Source organism: Lytechinus variegatus, chromosome 1, assembly GCF_018143015.1.
Source record: "Lytechinus variegatus isolate NC3 chromosome 1, Lvar_3.0, whole genome shotgun sequence".
NCBI lineage: Eukaryota > Metazoa > Echinodermata > Echinoidea > Temnopleuroida > Toxopneustidae > Lytechinus > Lytechinus variegatus.
Window position 1 is genome coordinate 79261154 of NC_054740.1, and position 19469 is coordinate 79280622.

Genomic DNA, 19469 nt, shown 5'->3' on the forward strand with positions numbered 1-19469 from the left:
TCCAGTATTAGTGAACGTCCTGCCAGAGTTTCAGGTCTCATGACCAAAGTCAAAGGCCATTTTGGGTCAATGAACTTATTCCATGTTGGGGAATCAACATCAACATTTTAATGGTCAAATGACCAATGCCAAATTTGTCATTTAGAGTCAATGAACTTTGGCCAAGTTGGGGGTATTTGTTGAATTACCATCAGGACTTTGAAAGTTTATGGATCTAGTTCATAAAACTTAGATATAAGAGTAATCAAGTATCACTGAACATCCTGTGCGAGTAATTATTTTATAGTAGTTTTTTGAAAGTCAGCACTGCTGCTATACACATGTATTGAATCGCGTAATGTAGGCAAGACTGCTAGAGGCACTCCACTTATTTACTTTTTGCAACTGTGTTCTGAATATCATTATAGGTAATTCATTGCACCATTTTACCTTTTTTTATTAATTTTGTCACCATTCTACCAACTGATCTACAAATACTCTGCTGCAATAAAAAAAGGACAAAAATTGTTTTTGGAAAGTGTTCTGTGTGACTGTGCTTTTTCAAAAGAAGTCTTGTGATTAAAAAATACCCAAAATTGTTATGTAAACACTTAAAAATTAGAAAAGATACAAAAAACAATATGAAACCAAATACAGTTTCTATATCAGTTGTTGTTTGATATATTTTCAATTGTGAGAAGTCTGTCCTTAAAGAGCTGAAAAAAAGGAAAAAAAACATCTCAGTCTATGCAAACTGTATTCATCTTACATATATTGTTTTGCATTCATTCATGTATTAACACTAATACAATTTTTTTTTGTGGGGGGGAGGGAGGAATATTTCAAAATTGTATGTTTGTCATCAATTAAAAAAAATACTATAGATTTGAATTGCAAGGTCATAATCAATAAATGGTTACTGTAAATAATATTATTACTCTCTCATTGTATACTATTATGATGCCTTACATTTGATAGGCCCCACAGTTCATGCACATGTAATCCAGGCTTTCTGTTTATTGATATAAAGTCCAATCAATCAAGGCATGCTAGTATCTCTCTCTAACCCTGTTCTCATTACTGAGGATTTGTACTATCTTTAATAGTGCTACTCTTGTTGTATCCCAAGGTGAGACTTTGTCACCTTCTTTGCTTTTACTTTGCAGGAAGTTGTGCAATAATTTTTGCCTTCTGTGTTTTTGAAGGGGGATGGCTGTTTTTCTGTTACATATCTCAACAAGTTTAGGTTGTCAATTAATATTTTCAATTGGAACAAGATGTTCAGTGTACAAGTACAACACATTATTTTTAAGAACACCTACATGTATGCCAGCATACTCAGATACTGCCTCTTTAGTCAAGTAATCAATGAATACTAAAACAAAAATGTAACATGGTTTTAGCTTCTTTTTTATTTGTATTTCTACATGTATTTAATGATTTGATTGCTTTCAATCTCTCTCTTCTCTCCCATTAATTACATGCCTCATTTTGCTCATTTTACCCCTCTCTGTTTCTCTTACATTTGCATTAATACATTGTTTATGAATTCTTCTCACATGCACTCATCACAGCATATGGGCAATTGGGCATGATGCTTGCTGAAAAAGCTTCATCGTGTCCCGCTCCTTCCATAACAACTCAGATATGTAAAGCACCAACATAAATCCATAAAAAAACTGCTGTGACTAACCATTTTTGTCATGAACTTGTATATTGCCTGCCTGAATAGAATATGAAGCACCATGGCTTCCATAGCGACAGAGCAAGCATTATAGCAGCTAGAAATAATGGAGAAATTCATTAAGGAGAGAATGTGACGGTTTACTTTCCCCTGCCATGACTAAGATACGGTCCAATGTTTTACGTAGGTGACTCATGGGCAATGTATACAAACTTTGGCTTTCCGTTGAGATCATGATGTTTTAAGTTGTTATACCAAGTTGACACTGCAACACAATTTCGACAGTCATGAGGCAATTTATGATTTGAAAGGTTACTAATCTGTCGAGACGTGATGAGTGATACATGGCAGTAAGAGTAAGATAGGATATACAGAGTACATGGAGCAAAGGATGGTCGAACTATATACGAATGAAGACCCTGAAAATTTATGAAGTAACAGCCCCCCAAAATGACACCAACTAATTATGAAATTATTCAGTGAGGGCAGGCATATGTTATGCTAACTTGCTAAGAGTGGATTGATTGGTTGATTCTCACATGGAACTGGCAGTTTAGATCTACATCTGATTGTAGATCTGGCAGAGACCCATCACAGATTTCAAGCCAAGAAGTCTGAGCCCGCTGTTACTATGATAACTTCACCAATTTTCGCAGGTTATTATTTCACAAGTTATCGTTAAAGCAGTCCAGTGGGTATTGAAAGGACAAATTATAAAATATTTTCTGAAAAAGCAGAAATTGGAATATTAGAGTTTCATTGAATAGGTCAAGGAATCAAAGGTTTTGATTTTTTATTATAAATGGTGAAAATTGAACAATCATCATGAAGGAAAGATTGATGTATGATGTTGTTTTATTTTCCATTTTTGGGAACAGAAACTTTTGAGTGCTAATTACCATCAAATGATATCATCACACAAGGTTTGCCTATTTGATTTTTAAATTGCTGTGTCGTCCTTCCAGGTTTACATGTATTGCAAATGTCGTAATATGAACCAGGCAAAGATTTAAATACAGAAGGACCTTACAAATTTGCAGGAATGATACTGTTAATACAGGCATTTATAGTCTTCTTGCACTTGTCATGTTTCAATAGTCCAGCTCCCTTGTTTGATAATTATGAATGCAATGTGAATTCAGGCATTTGCAATAAATGAAAGATGGATGGTGGTTTCCAATTCAATCTGATTTCTACAAAAGGGACAAAGTAAACCGAGAAATGGATCAAAGGGGATCAAAATTCTCATTTGTTATAGGTTGATGTGACAGAAGAGGGGCAGTGCTCTCTACCCAGCCCCTACAATGGACCAACAAAGGCTGGATCTGTGATGCATCAACTTATCAAAAGTTTATACCATCACTTTGTACTTTCACACTCGCCCAATCACAAATATACCTCGTATTGTGCCAAGCAATCAATGAAAGAATATGCCTGTAGAGTAGGTGATTTTCATATTTTTGAGAACTTTTTTTTTACAGATTTTTATTTACCAAGGTTGCAGGGATGTTTGCATTGGGAAAGAAAAGAACTTTTGATTTGAGGTTGAAAGAAAGTTCATCATTTGATACTATAGGAGTGTGAACTCTACTGCTCCAGGCCAGTGGGATGCAGAAAATTATTATCAGAATATTAAATTTTTAGGTCTGATAGAGTCTTGTTAGATGTAATTTAGGACATTTTTGTGATTTGGGCAGGTGTGAATGTACTTTCTGGATCTTTTGATTGAAAAAGCCTTGGAAGCTGAGCTTTATGTCACTGAATTGTGGTTGATTTTTACCAATCGTTCTTGAGAGGTACTTCTTTAACCCCTTTGGGTGGTAAAAAATGCTGTTGATTTGGTATGAAAGAGATGCGCTTTGTTGAGAGAATAAGATACAATAGGCTATTATAGAGGTCTGGATGAAGAATCATTGACTGCATTGTTACAGCTTTCCCATCCATTCATTGATAAGGAATAATTCATGTGTTAGTGATAGAAGGGCATTAACCCATGTCATTAATACAGTATTAATGCCCTTTTAGATCTTACCATATAATAGATAATCTATATGCTTGGCTTGTTAGATTGATAAAGACCCATCTTTTACATAAAGCTGCAGGTAGTGGCATATTTTGTGCCCCCTTTTGATATAGACCATAACCACTTTTTTACAAACAATTTCAAATAGAGTTCCATAGGTATCTTACATTTGTAGATTATTAATTCATTTGATTCAATTAGATTATTATCATATAATCACCATCAATCAGCAGCAGCAGCATTTTCATCACCATCATCATCATGATAATGATCATTATCATTGATTTCATTTTAATTCCTTCCATTTTGTTTTCATATTTCTAATAATTCTAAAATCTAGTTTCTAATATCATTTAATGTCAAAATTCTGATTTGTAATAATAGGCCAATTTATGTTTGATCATTGTTATTTACATTTTGTTATGTACATATAGACATAGTATTCCACTATCACTACATGAATTATTTCTTGGTACCTAGGATTTGTTTAAAGTGATACACTGCTCTTTATTTTTTTTTAGCACCCAACATTCTATGCTTATTGTTTTTTTTTTTAAATCTAATTAAACTCAGAAACTAATTTTATCATCATTTCCTTTATTCTTATTGATCTGGCTATTCTTCTTACTTTCTTATTGTTATTTTGGTTTATCTCCTTTGTCTTTTCGTCTTTGTATTCCCTTTTCATTTTAATTTTCATTATTTTTTTCTTATTCTCCAACCCCTTGTTTGCCGTCTTTCTCTTTCCCTTCTCTTTCTCACTCATCTCTTTAATCTTCTAAAATAATGATTTCTTCTCACAAACTCTCTTCTTATAACAAGCTACATTAATTTCTAGATCAATTTTAGATCTGTTTAAAGATATTATTTTGGAGATTATTTTGTATCGCAAGATCTCTGGCATACAATTTCCATTCTGAGGCTCCATACTGTAAGGGTTGATGATACATGTATGGCTGCTGGCACCCACTCGCCCATTAGAAGGATCCATCTAGACAAAAAAACCCAAAACAAATTATGATTTTAATCATAAACTCCAAATGTTTATTGGTTGTACGCGACAGACGTGCTCTGAATAATTTCCAATTCCTGAAAGCGTTGTGACTCCATGTGCAATGTAATTTAGTTTTCATGTATTTTCATCAGGAGCATCCAATGGCATGATTGTTGTATAGTGATTGTCCACCATAACAAATCCCAAGAAAAATAAATGATTTCAATAATCAACAAATAATTTATGGAAGAGTAAGAGTGCAATGGAAAAAAAAACAAATACAGAAGAGCTTCAATTTTCTGTATCTTGTCAAGACTCACAAATTTTAGATTTATCCATTAATTAGTGCTAATTTATGATTTTCACATCCCAAGTAATCCCCTACCAGAATTACTCCTAGATATAGTTCATATGAGCACAGATGATAACCTAATGTATCTATGTAAAGCTAACAATGAAACATGATATCCGGGAATCTGGGTATCAATGGGTGGTTTCAAACCGCCTCGATCACAAGTATCCCCGTTAAATTACGAGAACTTTTTAAGGCTAAAAATATCTGTTAATTATTCCTGCATTCACACCGCCCCGAAACACATCCTTCAGGACAAGTATGGTCTGATAAGCAGGCAAGGCGCGAGATTCAAAATCACTAGGCCAGCAGCCACCCACGCCGCAGCGCCCAAGGACACGCTGGGCTAAAAGTTCCCGTAATTTGCTTTCACATTGCCAAAATACCTGCGACCTTGGAAAAATCCCCTCGAAAGTTCTCGTAATTTCGCCAAGTACCTACTATTTAGCAGGTATTTTCTTTCGGGGAAATTACGCGTAGTTTGCTTTCACATTACCAAAATACCTGGTATTTTCTGATCGGTGTAAATTTCCCGATCAGAGAATACCTGGAACTGGCGAACTTCGAGGCGGTCTGAAACCACCTAAAGAGTTGTTTATATTGTATGAGGAAATTGATTTTTAAGATGAGAATATTTATGTTTTTAAAGAAAGGATGTTTAATTTGGTATATGCGCTTGATGTGATACCAAATTTGTGGCTTCTAAGATCGCTTTTTATCTTTGCTGATAAAGACTATGTACATGCACCCACATAGTATTATCTGCATATTCAGATTGAAAAAGCAATGCTTTAATTCATAATGTTCGATTACAGCAAGGAGGAAGCTCCTTGATTACAGAGGGGGTGGGGGAAGTCATTGACTTTGCCTATCATTTGATATTTATTCATCTTAATGAAGAAAAAGTAGAAACTACATGTATGCAACGTTCTCGCTACCACGCGTCACGGTTGTCGGGCGCCGACAACCCTGAAAATTTTCAGGGGAAATCCGACAACCGTGAACTTCCCCGACAACCGTGGCCGACAACTGTAAAACAGGCCTAGATCTACAAAAAAAACTGAATGTATTTAATAACAAAATCTGCTTTTCAGATCCTAAAATAAACTTGACGATTATTTCGTCCTAGATTTCTTCCCGGGATTTCTTTGACTCACTCACTACGCTATACGATACGACCTCGACTCGAGGCCCAATCTCTTTTGTGGGAAGCGCGAAGATGTTTACCTCGCATTTGCGTATCGCATTGCTCACATTATTTACCGGTACGTCTTTAAAATGGTAGTAAATACGCTCAAAAATAAAGTGAGTTGAGAGGGGTACCGTAGGTTACTGGGTTGGGCAATGTAATTATCAGATTATTAGGAATTTCATTTGATATTATCCGCGGATGTATTCACTTATTTTGTCAAAAATAAAGTGTCAAAAATAATATCAAAATTCGATCGGATTTTAATTTCATCTCGTCCCAGCCTTTGCTACATCGGGGCTACATCGACTACGGTACATGAATTCATTGAATGCTTTTCTGATGACACTCCCTAGGTCGAGCGAATTGAGAGAATTATTCAAAGATCACGTTGATAATGACAAAGCCAAAGGAATGGATTGACATAATGTCCAACTCATTTACTTACAGCATAATGATTTATTCACATTTATATTCCGATTTTACTCCATAATTTCCAAAGTCTTGATCTCTACATCGATTTTTTCAAAGTGTTGATTAATTTCGCGACGGTGTGTACCAAGTTCTGTATCACTGCACTAGCGCTCGCAACGACCACATTCAGGAAAAAAAAATCGCACATGGCATCAAAATCCTTGATCTGGGGATCCGAGTCTTCCAGAATTAGATGGGATCCAAAACTAATTCAGTTTGAATGTTTTTTTTTTTCAGATATTCATTGAATCTGTTACAATTTTCATAAGTAATGTTCTTTATTAATATCATTCACATCATTACAACTCATCTTTTTAATGTGACTTACACGTACATACAGTGTATTTTCATTTGTATTGTTCTTTATTGCTCATGGCCTGCCAATTGAATAATGAGCGCACCTGTCACGGTCTGAGAAATGTTTTTAATCATCACAGTGAATGCTTTATGAATTTTGCTTAACAACTACGTTTTAAAATAAAATATTATTTGAAATTGATTTGTGTGAAGGAGAAAGAAAAAAATAAAGGAGGGGGGGGGGGGGGGTGGTCGTGGGCAAATGATGGGATGTTTGTGACTTTATGGAGGAGGGGATTGGCGAAAAGAAGTCAATGTTCGGAGCGAATGAAATTAATATTCATTTATGGATGTGTCTACTGTGATTGATCATTGTGGCTGCATAATCTTTATGGCGATTGAAAAATCCACCTTGGGTCGGGAGGGGTACGTGATTCAATAGATTTCGATAGAAATACACAGGGGGATTGACAATTCATTCACGAATTGTGTGAACGTTTTAGAGGATATGTATTTCGTTGTTTACGCCCACAATGAGTTGCTGGTATAATTTGAATATCGTTGGATGAATTTTTCAATTTCACTGATGTTATATTTTCTATCGGAATTGTGCTTTTATACAGTTAGCTTTACAACGTCGTTAGCCTGATTACTGCGAGTGGATGATATTCATGAAATGAGTTAACGAGACGCGCCAAAGCCGATGGCACGTGATCTGATTAGTATTCATTATCTTGGGCTTGAGCCAATCATTGTGCTTGAACGGACTTTCCCGATTTCCCACCCTGGAATGTGTGCCACGTGTGTGACCTTTTAACCTGTTGTTTGAGTGCGAATCAGCTGATTTCGTGACCTCAAATATTCTTCATGTTGTTTACGCTGGATGAGTGCTATACTACGATTAAGAAAATATTTTTACTTTTAATAAACTGTTAAAACGTGAATTTTTGTAAATTTAAAACTACTCACCTAAAGTGATATTTTGATGCAATTTATTGAATCACGTACTTCGATCTTCCCACTCATCATGCAAGAAAATATTTTTTAAATTTAAATGTAAAGAAAGATTATTCAGCCATCATCATCAGTAGAATTCAGTAGAATTCTAAAAAATATATTCGCTTCGAATATTGACTTCTTCACCAATCCCCCACACACGATCTCCATATCCCCTTGTCATTGTCCACGCCACGACCCCTCCCCTATCGCTCTTTCCCGTCTACAACCCCCTCCCTCCCTCTTCCTCTCTCTTTTTTATTTGTACGCTGTATTTGTAGGCCTACATAGTGTATTACCTAAAAATATTTTTCCTATCAATTAACCTATACTTTCAAAACATTATAAATCGCAATTAATAACAAAATCGTAATATTAAAGTTTTATGAATGACTAAAATAATTCTCACGCTCGTGATGAGCACATTCATTATTTTATAGGTGAGTAACGAACAAACGCAGCAATAATTGACAGTGATAAAAGAATCTTGATAACAGAGTATAAGTGTAAACATCATCAACAGAAATCTTATGAGAGTTAGTTTCAGAGAGTATCTGAATAAACAAAACAAAAATTCATGCAAATTATATAAGTTAATTGGGGACCCCTTCTCATGAATACCGATGTCCATTACTTGGACTTCCGAGGCTTCCAAACAAAGTCGGAACAATCCTTGGATTTCGTAAGGGCGTGACACGGCGCAAGCTCAAAGGGCTACGCATGCGGTCCGTAGATGTAGTCGGTCATTGACATAAGCAACACGCATTCACAAAATTAATCGCACTTTTACAAGGATGTAGCGGTCTAAACATTGAAATAATGGACTTAATTTATCGATGCCATCAATGTGCATAAATCAATGAACTGTAAGTATCAAATGAGATCGACATTTCCTTTCACCTTTTTAAGTTATAGATCTAAGTAATTGCCTTTCTTCTTCAATCGCAATTCGCGCAACCGTTACGGCTGTGTGGCCGGAAAAGCATTAAACAGACATAAAATGTGGTGCATTTAGCAGCAATCTAAGCTCGTCGATATTGATATTTTCGATAGCTACCGCGCTTCGCGCGGGAGGGGGGACACCCCCCTCCCGAACCCTCCCCCGTGCGTGCTTCGCACGCACCGAGGCCGCTGCGCGGCTTGCGTCGCTTCGCGCCGACAACCGTCAGAGTGGACCTGGCGAGAACGTTGCATGTATGTTCATCTGCTGCTGTAATATTGTATTTCACAAATTTGTCAATTCACCTATCCATCCTGTGCTGCTGTATAATATGCACATGGTACATGATGATGATAACAGCAACAACAACAATAACAATAATAATAACAATAGTCATTATTATTATCATAATAATTGTGGTCTTGGTACCATTAGAAGTGTTTAACTTCAAGTTTGCCTACAGTGCATTCATTAGTTAGCAGGATGACTGTGACATGAAACAAAACACGTTTCCTCCTGGAGCACTATATGACATCTGAAACGTCTTTGTCTCAAGCACAGATCTCAAAGAGTTATGAATGAAATTGGCCCTTGTTCACACTTACCTTTCTTCACACAGGAAGTATTTGACAATAATATGAGATGAGATAAAGATGATGTGAGTTTGCGATTCATTTTCACGTTGAAAGATGGCATGTGGGAATGCATTATTTGACAGGGTGCATCTGTTTTGTTTGAGAGATATGATTTCATATGCTGTTCTCTCTGTTGAAGATGGTATGTCATGCTGGCTTGCTTTGCTTGCTAGGGTACATAGATCCTGTTACATGGATGCTTGCTGAGATGGAGAGAAAGAGAGAGAGATACAGAAGCCAAGAAAGCTGATTTATGAAAAATAGAAAAAAAATAAATAGAGAAAATAAGAAAGTAAAATGTACATGTATTGAGAAAGGAAAATGAGGAGGAGGAGGATCAAATGAAAAGGGCAGAAGAGATAGAGGGAAAAGAGAAAGTGAAAAAAATATCGAGATAATGAAAGATAAAATGATAAAGACTAATTATCTAAAGCTGGGTAGATGGGAGAGGGGAGGGGTTGTTGAGATGCATTTCAAGTGTGGAGGTGTTTGGTCAAGTCTGCATGAAAAGTTTAAGTGTTCAGTCATATTAGGGTGCATTTATTCGACACTTTTTTACCCTAGAATCATGATTAGAATCATGATTCAAATCACGATTCTGCAGAATCACGATTGCGTTTAGTCGAAATTGAATATAATCATGATTAGAATCACAAACATGAAACACGAAAAAAGGGGCGTTTGGAAAGACGTTTCTGTAGAATCACGAACGAAAAAGGTCGTATGAACGATATCGTGATTTGAATCATGATTCTATGACGTCATTGTGTCGTGCTTCTTCCGGGTTCGACTCAAAGGCGCGCGCAGTTTCGTGCAGGTTAATTTTCGTGTAGCAGTATTGCCAGCATTTAGGAATTATCATACTGTGTATTGTACCCCCGGGGTTGTACTGTAGCGTCATTTGTATATTTCATTGTTTTCATCCATCATTTCTTCAAGTTCCAAAGGCACAAATTGGACTGACGATGAACTCAGGGCTCTGCTTGTGCTTTGGGCTCAGCCTGAAGCACAAGCATCCCTTACCGGGATTCACAGAAATAAGACGATCCCTTTCAGCGGCGCTTGCGAGGGAGGGATTTCAACAGAAATGTGGCACCGCCTGTCGAGACAAAATTAACAGAATTCGTGCCCAGTACAGGACCATCATAGACAAGAAAAATCGATCGGGAGGTGGGAGGGAGGATGATGACCCCTTCTGGTTCCCGATCAAAAACAATACGAGGTACAATACACGGAATTCTGGAAGTAAAAGATTTATTTTTCGGAAGCCGAGTAAGCGTTGCACTTGCACAAACGATCGCGCGTTAGCTCCGGCGGCAGCAAAAATCTAGCAGCCGACGTGAAGTTCGAAACACGTGCGAAAATGTTGACCTATACTTCCTGGGTCAAACTGCGCACTGTGATGCGCACTGGATCGGCCCGAATTCAGGGAGAAACAGCGTTAGAAAGATGGTCGTATAAACGCTGATTCTGTCGGATCGTGATTCATGCTGCTGTTTTGAATCATGATTCAAATTGTGATTCAAATCATGATTCTGGGTCGAGGTCGCATAAACGCAGCCTTAAATGGGAATATTTAAAACATTTCAAATAGTATATTGCATTTGAAATAGGATGTTAAAGAAAATAACCATTTGTAGAAGTCACAGTGAATTTAATGACATAGGATAATGCCTTATGATTGCCTAATACATGTAATCCTGAACTCATTTATATCTTTTGAATTTGGTTTGAAACAAATATTGGTGACCAATCTATCTTCATTAAAAATCAAGAATTTGTAAGTGTATTGTAATCCCCCTTTTTTATGGAAATAGTATGGTTTGAATGGTGTATGGGGAGGGGGGGGGATGGGCATATCAGACTGAATCAAATTGTTGCATCATTAAAAATCAAGAATATCTAAGTGTATTGTAATCCCTTTTTTATGGAAATGGTATGGTATGAATGGTGTATTGGGGGGGGGGGTGGGCATATCAGACTGAATCAAATTGTTGCATCATGGGTAAAGGATCCAGCTTTAAATGGTGGCTTATACATGTAGGCTTTAATAAATGTTTCAATATTTATAACAAAGCAAGCGATGAGGTCAACAAATGAATGATGAATTATGTATTTTGATGGAGATATCTGCACGTACAGCCAATGAAACCTTGCCATTCATTCCCTTATTCTAGGTCTTTTGGAAAACATTTCATGTTGTTCCATCAATCTTCCATGCTTATGTACAAAGTCATAACATGCTGACATACACATCACTTTGCATGGTATAGCCAGCACAGGAAAATAAATCAGCTTTGATTTGTACCTGCAGAGTAACAGCAAGCTTGAATATTTCTGCTAAATTGACAACCATAATGCCCCAATGAAAAAACGAGTACTGGGTCGAATATGAGTCCTACGTGCTGATGTTGCTGGATCTCACATTGTATGCATGTTTGAAAGTGAATCGCAAAATGTGTATTTATATTTTCACATAAAGACATGACTATCAATTTAATGTCTTTCCAACGTTTTTTGTATGTTATCTAATCAGAAAATTCACTACTACTTCAAAATTCACTTTAATATGAATATTAATGTTTTGATACATGTCTCATTATTTGTGTGCTGACTAATTGACATGCCTAGCAAGCTTTCAGATTGTCAGAACAGCATTTGTAGGCCTATTATAAGTTCGATCAGTTGAATTCAATGGTAATTGAATAAATTCAATAATGACAAGCATCAAGTGAAATATTATGTGAAATCTGATGTATATATGGCATATGCCTACATGATTTCAGAACGTATATGGCAGCCACCCTACAGTGGTGATATAAAACACTATAGTTTGACACCATAGAACACTATAACACAATAGATTTGTTAGACTGGTGTGTTGGCTCAGTTGGTAGAGCGTCCATCTCACAACCGGGAGGTCGGGGTTCAAACCCCAGCCGCATCAGACCAATAGACGTTAAAATATCAGAGTTGCTGCTACCCTGTTCAGATTGGACCTTGTTGTTTGGAAGTGCCCTTTCCCCAAAGCTAACATAGAGGGCACATGTCTCCCAATCTCTACTCATCTTGAAGATGAGTAGATTGGTGCTGATTAGAGATTGGCTAACATAGAGGGCACATGTCTCCCAATCTCTAATCAGCGCCAATCTACTCATCTTGAACATGTCTCCCAATCTCTAATCAGCGCCAATCTACTCATCTTGAAGATGAGTAGATTGGCGCTGATTAGAGATTGGGAGACATGTGCCCTCTATGTTAGCTTTTGGGAAAGGGCACTTCCAAACAACAAGGTCCAATCTGGACTACCCTGTTTGGAGTTCAACAACTAAAGGGATAGCTCTAGCCTGGTTAACAAATTTTTGTAGCATTTCTTTATGATGGCTATTTTGAACCATAAAAGTAAAATAAGGATTCATATCATGACCCTTAATAGATACATTAAAAAAAAAATCTCATTCCTCTGCCCTTTCACCCATTTCAGCATTGACAAAATGATTAAAATATGTAGAGAAGGGAATGGTGAATTCTCTGCTTTATTATTGCCTAGAATTATGTACTATTATTATTATCTATATTAAACACTTCGCATTTCATTTATAGTTTGTGTATTTTTTAAAAAATTTCCAGTGATGAGGCTCGGGATCTTGGATTCACCGTGATCATTGATATGAGAGGATCAACATGGACCAACATAAAACCTGTCCTTAAAGCTTTACAGGTGAGATACTAGATTTATAGTGCATAAGGATGTAGTTTAGTCAGCAGTCATGTCAAAAATTTCTCTTTCTAGTGTCTGATGGCAAAATGCTGTCGTCTCTTTTGTCTACATACCGGTAAATGGAGGCCACCAAATTATGTTTTATGGCCACCACAGTGGATATATTCTTGCAATGCTGGATGTGAACGGTGGATGGCCATCAACTTGTTGAAAATTGATCTCCATGCATGTACATGCATTGAGATCAGTTGTGTCAACTGCAGTGAAATAGCGTGCATTTAAAGGGGAAGTTCACCCTGACAAAAAGTTTATTGTAAAAATAGCAGAAAAAATAATAAAAAATATTGCCGAAGGTTTGAGAAAAATTCATCAAATAATTAAAAAGTTGTTAGAATTTCAATTATTTGATTTGTGACGTCATATGCGAGCAGCATTCCTACATAACGAATGGTAAAATATCAATGAAATGTCATTTTCTCAGAAAATTGAAAATGGTTTTCACTGTAACTTTTGTTTATCAATAGACAAATCATTTCATACCCGATCATGAAAAGAAAACAAAATTAAGTCATCAGGAACCATACAAAATTTGAAATTCATACATTTTATATTACATAATACATGGGGCAGCTGCTCGTTTATGACGTCACAAATCCAAAATTTTGAACTCTAATAACTTTCTTACTCTTTAACGGATTTTCCTCACGCCTTCACCATTTTTTAAAACTATTTTTTCTGCTATTTTCACAACAAAGTTTTCTTCAGGGTGAACTTCCCCTTTAATGTGATTAATGGCTCCTTAAGTTTACAGGAGACACCATAGACTTGAAGTTGGACAAGAAAATGAAGAAATATGACACACTTATCCAACTTCCATATTTTAATTTCCTTGATTCTTTTAAGGTTTAACTTTGAATCTCAGTAGTGTGAGGAAGCTGAAATAATAAAGATATTTCCTGTGAACAAATATTATTGCATTCTTTTCAGTATGTTTACATTTCATTTATTTCGATTTCTAGTCTAGAGGCTAGACACTCTGACTCTGACCGTTTCAATGATTTCTTCACCTTTCTTTTGTTGTAATAGGAATGTGTTCCTGACAACATTCACATGGTGTACATCATCAAGCCAGAGAAGTTTTGGCAGAAGCAACGGACCAGCATGGGTAGCTCTAAGCTCAAGTTTGAGGTATATATATTCAGAACTCAGTTCATTCACAAGCTTATGGAAAAGTACTTTTGGATAATCTGTATTATTAAGTAGCAGTTTGTAACAAAAATAGCCCCCAAATTAATGAATTAGTTTCATTTGGAGAGGAAGTATACATAAGTTTAAGAAGTTCAAGCTCAATTTAGAGGTTGGAAAAACATGTTGTATCCATTGAAATTTTTTGTGATGTTTTATTCACTGAGTTATATGTATGAAATGGTCATTATATTATTCATGGAATGCCAGTTGTAAACCTGTGCAACTTATTTTAAGCTAACTAACCTTTAAATTCATAACTAAATTGTTTGTCCACATTGTCTGAGCTTTCAAGTTATCACAGTATTAGTCATCTTGCATTCTTTTAGATAGATGCTGCATATATCCACTTTATAGTATCATTATTATTGTTAATTTGTAAAATATTCAAAAAGAACTTGGCAATTGGTAGTCGGTAAACAAGTTTAAGTTATCTGGTTAAGTTATTACCCTACTTTTTTAACAACCGGTCTACATTTCATGGTTGCAAGTTCTGAACTAAAAGTGGTTAATTCAGCCAATTTCCTAGCATATTGAACTTCACTGGTAACCCCTTTCTTTGTAGTTGTATAATATTTTATCGGATTTTCAAAAGCTTCAAAAGTAGGATACTTGCTCAGTTATGAATGAGAAAGAACAAAAAATTTAGATGAATTGCATAAGAAGCATGTGTCTCAACTGACTCATAAAGCGGCAATTATTGTTTTCATGACTTGACTAAAGTGTTTTCAATCGTGAATCCCGCCCACTCTTGCTCATTACTGCATGAATGCATATAAAGTCATGACAACATAAAGCAAACATTGCGATAGTCTATAATTGGGCGACCTTGGATGTTTTGGTTTTGAATTGTACTCGGGGTGTTTGTTTTATTATCATGAGTGTGTAAATAATCTATTCTAGTCAGTGTTGATTTGATCCATTGTTTGCTCATAAATGAACAGCAGCAATGAAAATGGAATGTGTGTACATGGACAGAGAGATGAACTGTGATTCAAGTCACTTCATGTGCTCATGAATCGTTGTGAATTTAGTTTTTCAAAAACATATTTATATAAAAGAATGAATAAAAATGGAAGCTTTTGCATGAATCAATGTACATTTAAAAAAATCTTTCCTTTACAACATTTTTGTTTTATGATAGACAATATTATTAAAAAATAAATTGGGAGAGTTTTTCACAGACAAGAGGTGCATATAAATCTTGTATATAATTTGGGTGATTCTGTTATTTTTATTTTCCATGAATTTTCAGACGACAATGATATCATCAGAGAACTTGGTTAAGTTGGTGGATCCAGCTCAGCTGACGGTGGACATGGAGGGTACTATGCATTACGATCATGAGGAATGGCTACAGCTCAGATTGGTAAATATAGCAAGACAATGGTCTATGATTCAAGCCAAATTATGGTTTGAATGTTTGGACTAACTCATATATAGTAATCATAACATTGGGAGTAGAAATAAATCCAAAATTAGAATCTGGTTTTGTTGCTATGAGCTGGGGTGGTCAGGTTTACCTCACACATGCAGCAATCCTTCAAGTTTGAACAATTCAGTACACCTTGAACCAAACCCTTTCTCAAACTGCTTCCATATCGTCATTGATAGACCATGGTTAGATATTGTTGGGTTCCTCAAGGCCAGCCTCGGCCTTGTCTTTTGCATCAAACCTTTAGTTCTTGACCTTGGCCTGGGAGTTATGAAGTCCTTGGCCTTAGGCCCTTGGTTCAGGTCTTGGCCTTGTCCTTTGCTTTGAATTTTTGGCCCTTCGGATAACGCTGATAGTCAAACAGCACACACATCTTGATAGTGAATGTTCAATATACCAGCAATTACGGCACTCTATAAAAAAAATTATAAAAAAAAAAAAACACTGCGAATGATTTATGATAGTAGATTTGTTTTTGCTATGGAAACCTGACTCTAAGGACTGTTTCACGAAGCTGTTGCAAATTCTACCAATTTTTAAAACCGACTGAGTCAACATGTTTAAACGCCTTTGAAAAGCAGAAATGTTTTCTATTTTGACAACCATTTTATAGGGGGGAAATTTAAATTACCGCCAGTTAGCCCTAGACGCCTGTTTATTTTCAAAGATAGCATTTAAACATTTTACACAAATTTAATGACTCATTCGTAGACTGACATATGGTATGCCAAGTGAGTCTCTTATGGGGTGTTGCAAGAAACTTGCGATCAATTGCAAGTAAAATGTTGGTCCCTAAATCAATGATATGTCTTGCAGTTAATTACAAATTAGTAATTGATTGCTAATCTGCTCCTGGAAACTAGAAGTTTGATCTGATTTGCTATAGCTAACGTTGATCTGTCAGTTGTAAAATTGCGACAGAATATTTGCAATTGATCACAAATATTTCCTTGCAACACCCCCTTTATCATGTATTAAATCATATAAAGCTGAAAATAATACATGCTGATGCTAATCGACATACTATTTACTCACAATATTTTTGCAATATACATTATTTGCCACAAATGAGATTATAATATGAAAATCAAACTTTGTTTACATAATTTATTTGATTTGATTATAATACATATTTTTCTTAAACATTGGGCTAAGTGATCTCAGGCACAGAGCTAAGTGATCTCAGGCACAGAGCTCATTGTTTTTGGATACAAGGAAAAGTTTGACTGACATTTTGGCTCTCCATAGTTCATTTTACCTGAAGTGATGAATAATTTCATGATCTGCTGTATTGCACAAATAGAATTCCAAAATGAGAATGAAACAGTCAAGAAAACAAAGACAAAATTCTCATATTTGACCAATCTAAAGTCAAACTCTGAACTGAAGTCAGGAGATTAACATTTAGCACATTACCTATAGTAATTTTCTTCATCTATACAACCCTTCTTCAAGACTTCCAACTTTTATATTCAACCCTGATACAGGCCCTGGAGGATTTCATCTGTAAAGCTGTGGACATGATGCAACATCAAGAACAGATCACGCTGGAACTCGGTTGCATGAACTTTGCCATGGACATAGAGGGTGCACAATCTTCTCTGCAGGATCACGAGATGTTGAGACGGAGCATACAACAGATGCCTGTAGAGGCTGTCAACCAGGAAGGACAGAAAGTACTAAGAAGGTAGGTTTTGAATGCATTTGCAGTGATTTGATATGAACATAGAGGGCGCTCCATCCTCTCATCAGAGCCGCCTTGCATATCTGTCTCCTAGTTTATGACATTACAATTTTGGCAACTCTTGGCTTAAGCATATTCTACTCTTCTGCTCTTTTTTGTGTCTATACTGTCTTTCCATTTCTTCTCTCTTTTCTCTATTTCATGTACTCTTCTTTATACCATCAGCCTTTGTAGATACTTATCAAAATGGTAAACCATAATTTTATCCATTCTATTGTGTAGTTTGAGTCTATACCAGTGGATCTCTTTCTAAAGGAGAATCCAGTATCGGTAATATAACGACTTGTGTGAAAATAAATATTATATAGAATGTTTACGGTTTGAAAGAAATTGGGCCAGGAATAAGGAAGTTTTAGCCTTTTCAAATTATATCATGAAAACTCTGCAAATCTCATTGCTGGATTTCGTGATTAGATTTTTGCAAATGGAAGAATTCTCCCATTATCAGAAATTAACATTATACGTACCTAATGAATAGAAGATGATCTTATGGATTTCCCCCAATTACCTTTTCCCTCAAAGTTGTTCTTATTTTATCACAGTGTCATTACCTGTTGGGCCAATTTGAACTTCCATAGGTTTAGCGATTACAAATTTTCACAAAATTGAAAAATTTGTGACCTTGATATTGTTTATAAGATTTTGTTTCAACTTTTACCAGTCAGCTTCTTATATTTTTTCTTTTGTTCTGTTCAAAGAATCTACCAGTTGAGTTACATTTCCCTTTGGGAAGAATATGAAAATGGTTCTCTTAATTTTTATTCTTTATTCACTTCTTATTCTATTTGATTGTGGCAAAGTGCTGTTAAATAAATACCTAATAGAATTGAGTGCTAGTTACTGTGACAGCCTGGTTCTGACTGGGTAATTAAATCTTAATGCCACTATTATCACAATGTGATTTTATGAGTGCTATAAAGTTAGCCATTATAATGAGTAAGAATGCTATAAGAATGAATTGTATAGTACTGTATTGTAGGAGATATTTCACTTTTTCATATGAGTTAATTCTGTTCTGGCAGAATAAGAAATATAATGCTTGAAATGATGAAAAACATATATTCTCCAATCTTTAGAATATGTGGTGTATTTGGAGGAGACTCGGTCACAGTGGACAGTGGATACGGGGGTAGCTTTACCAGTTCCTCCACGGTATCGCTCAACGCTGACTTCCAGGCGGTGGCGCCCCGGATCCTTCAGCTCCTCGATAACGTTGCCAACACAAGGCAGCATCTTTATCAGCAATGGACCACCAAACAAGCCAAACTTGAACAGTGCCTACAACTCAAATTATTTGAACAAGATGCCAAAAAGGTAGGTGCCATTCAAAGGATCTCTTGAGAACAGTGTTATTTCAGTTTCCTCAAATCCCAGTGTGAGTTATCTTTGGCAGATAAGTTAATTTCCCTCTTGACTACTGTATGTCTAATACCCATAGTATACATTAAAGCCAGGAGCAAGTCTTTGGTCCAAATTCACAAAGGTGGTTTTAAAAACTCATGGTTGAATCCATGGTTTATGTAGATTTCCTGTATAAATAACGCTTAATATATCCATGGTTAGATATGCTATTCTATTCATGAGTCCACTGTTTGAAGAGTGGACTCATTAATTCAAAACAGTAGACTCATGAATAAAATAGCATGGATAGCCCAGCGAAAGGCATCAATTTGGCCCAGTGACAAAAGCGTGTATCAGCATTGGACATTTTTTTCTCACCTGCATAGCAGTGTGAGACTATAGGCGCCGCTTTTCCGACGG

The 19469-nt window shown here is 36.0% G+C and overlaps 1 protein-coding gene across 1 annotated transcript in view; it reads left to right on the forward strand.

The window, feature by feature from the left end:
- Nucleotides 1–19469, forward strand: part of LOC121431938 (kalirin-like) — a 34517-nt gene that overhangs the window by 7000 nt on the left and 8048 nt on the right. The window contains exons 4-8 of the mRNA XM_041629720.1: nucleotides 13194–13284; nucleotides 14371–14472; nucleotides 15785–15898; nucleotides 17452–17651; nucleotides 18785–19022. Coding sequence (XP_041485654.1) covers nucleotides 13194–13284; nucleotides 14371–14472; nucleotides 15785–15898; nucleotides 17452–17651; nucleotides 18785–19022 — 745 coding nt within the window. The remainder of the gene's footprint in view (nucleotides 1–13193; nucleotides 13285–14370; nucleotides 14473–15784; nucleotides 15899–17451; nucleotides 17652–18784; nucleotides 19023–19469) is intronic.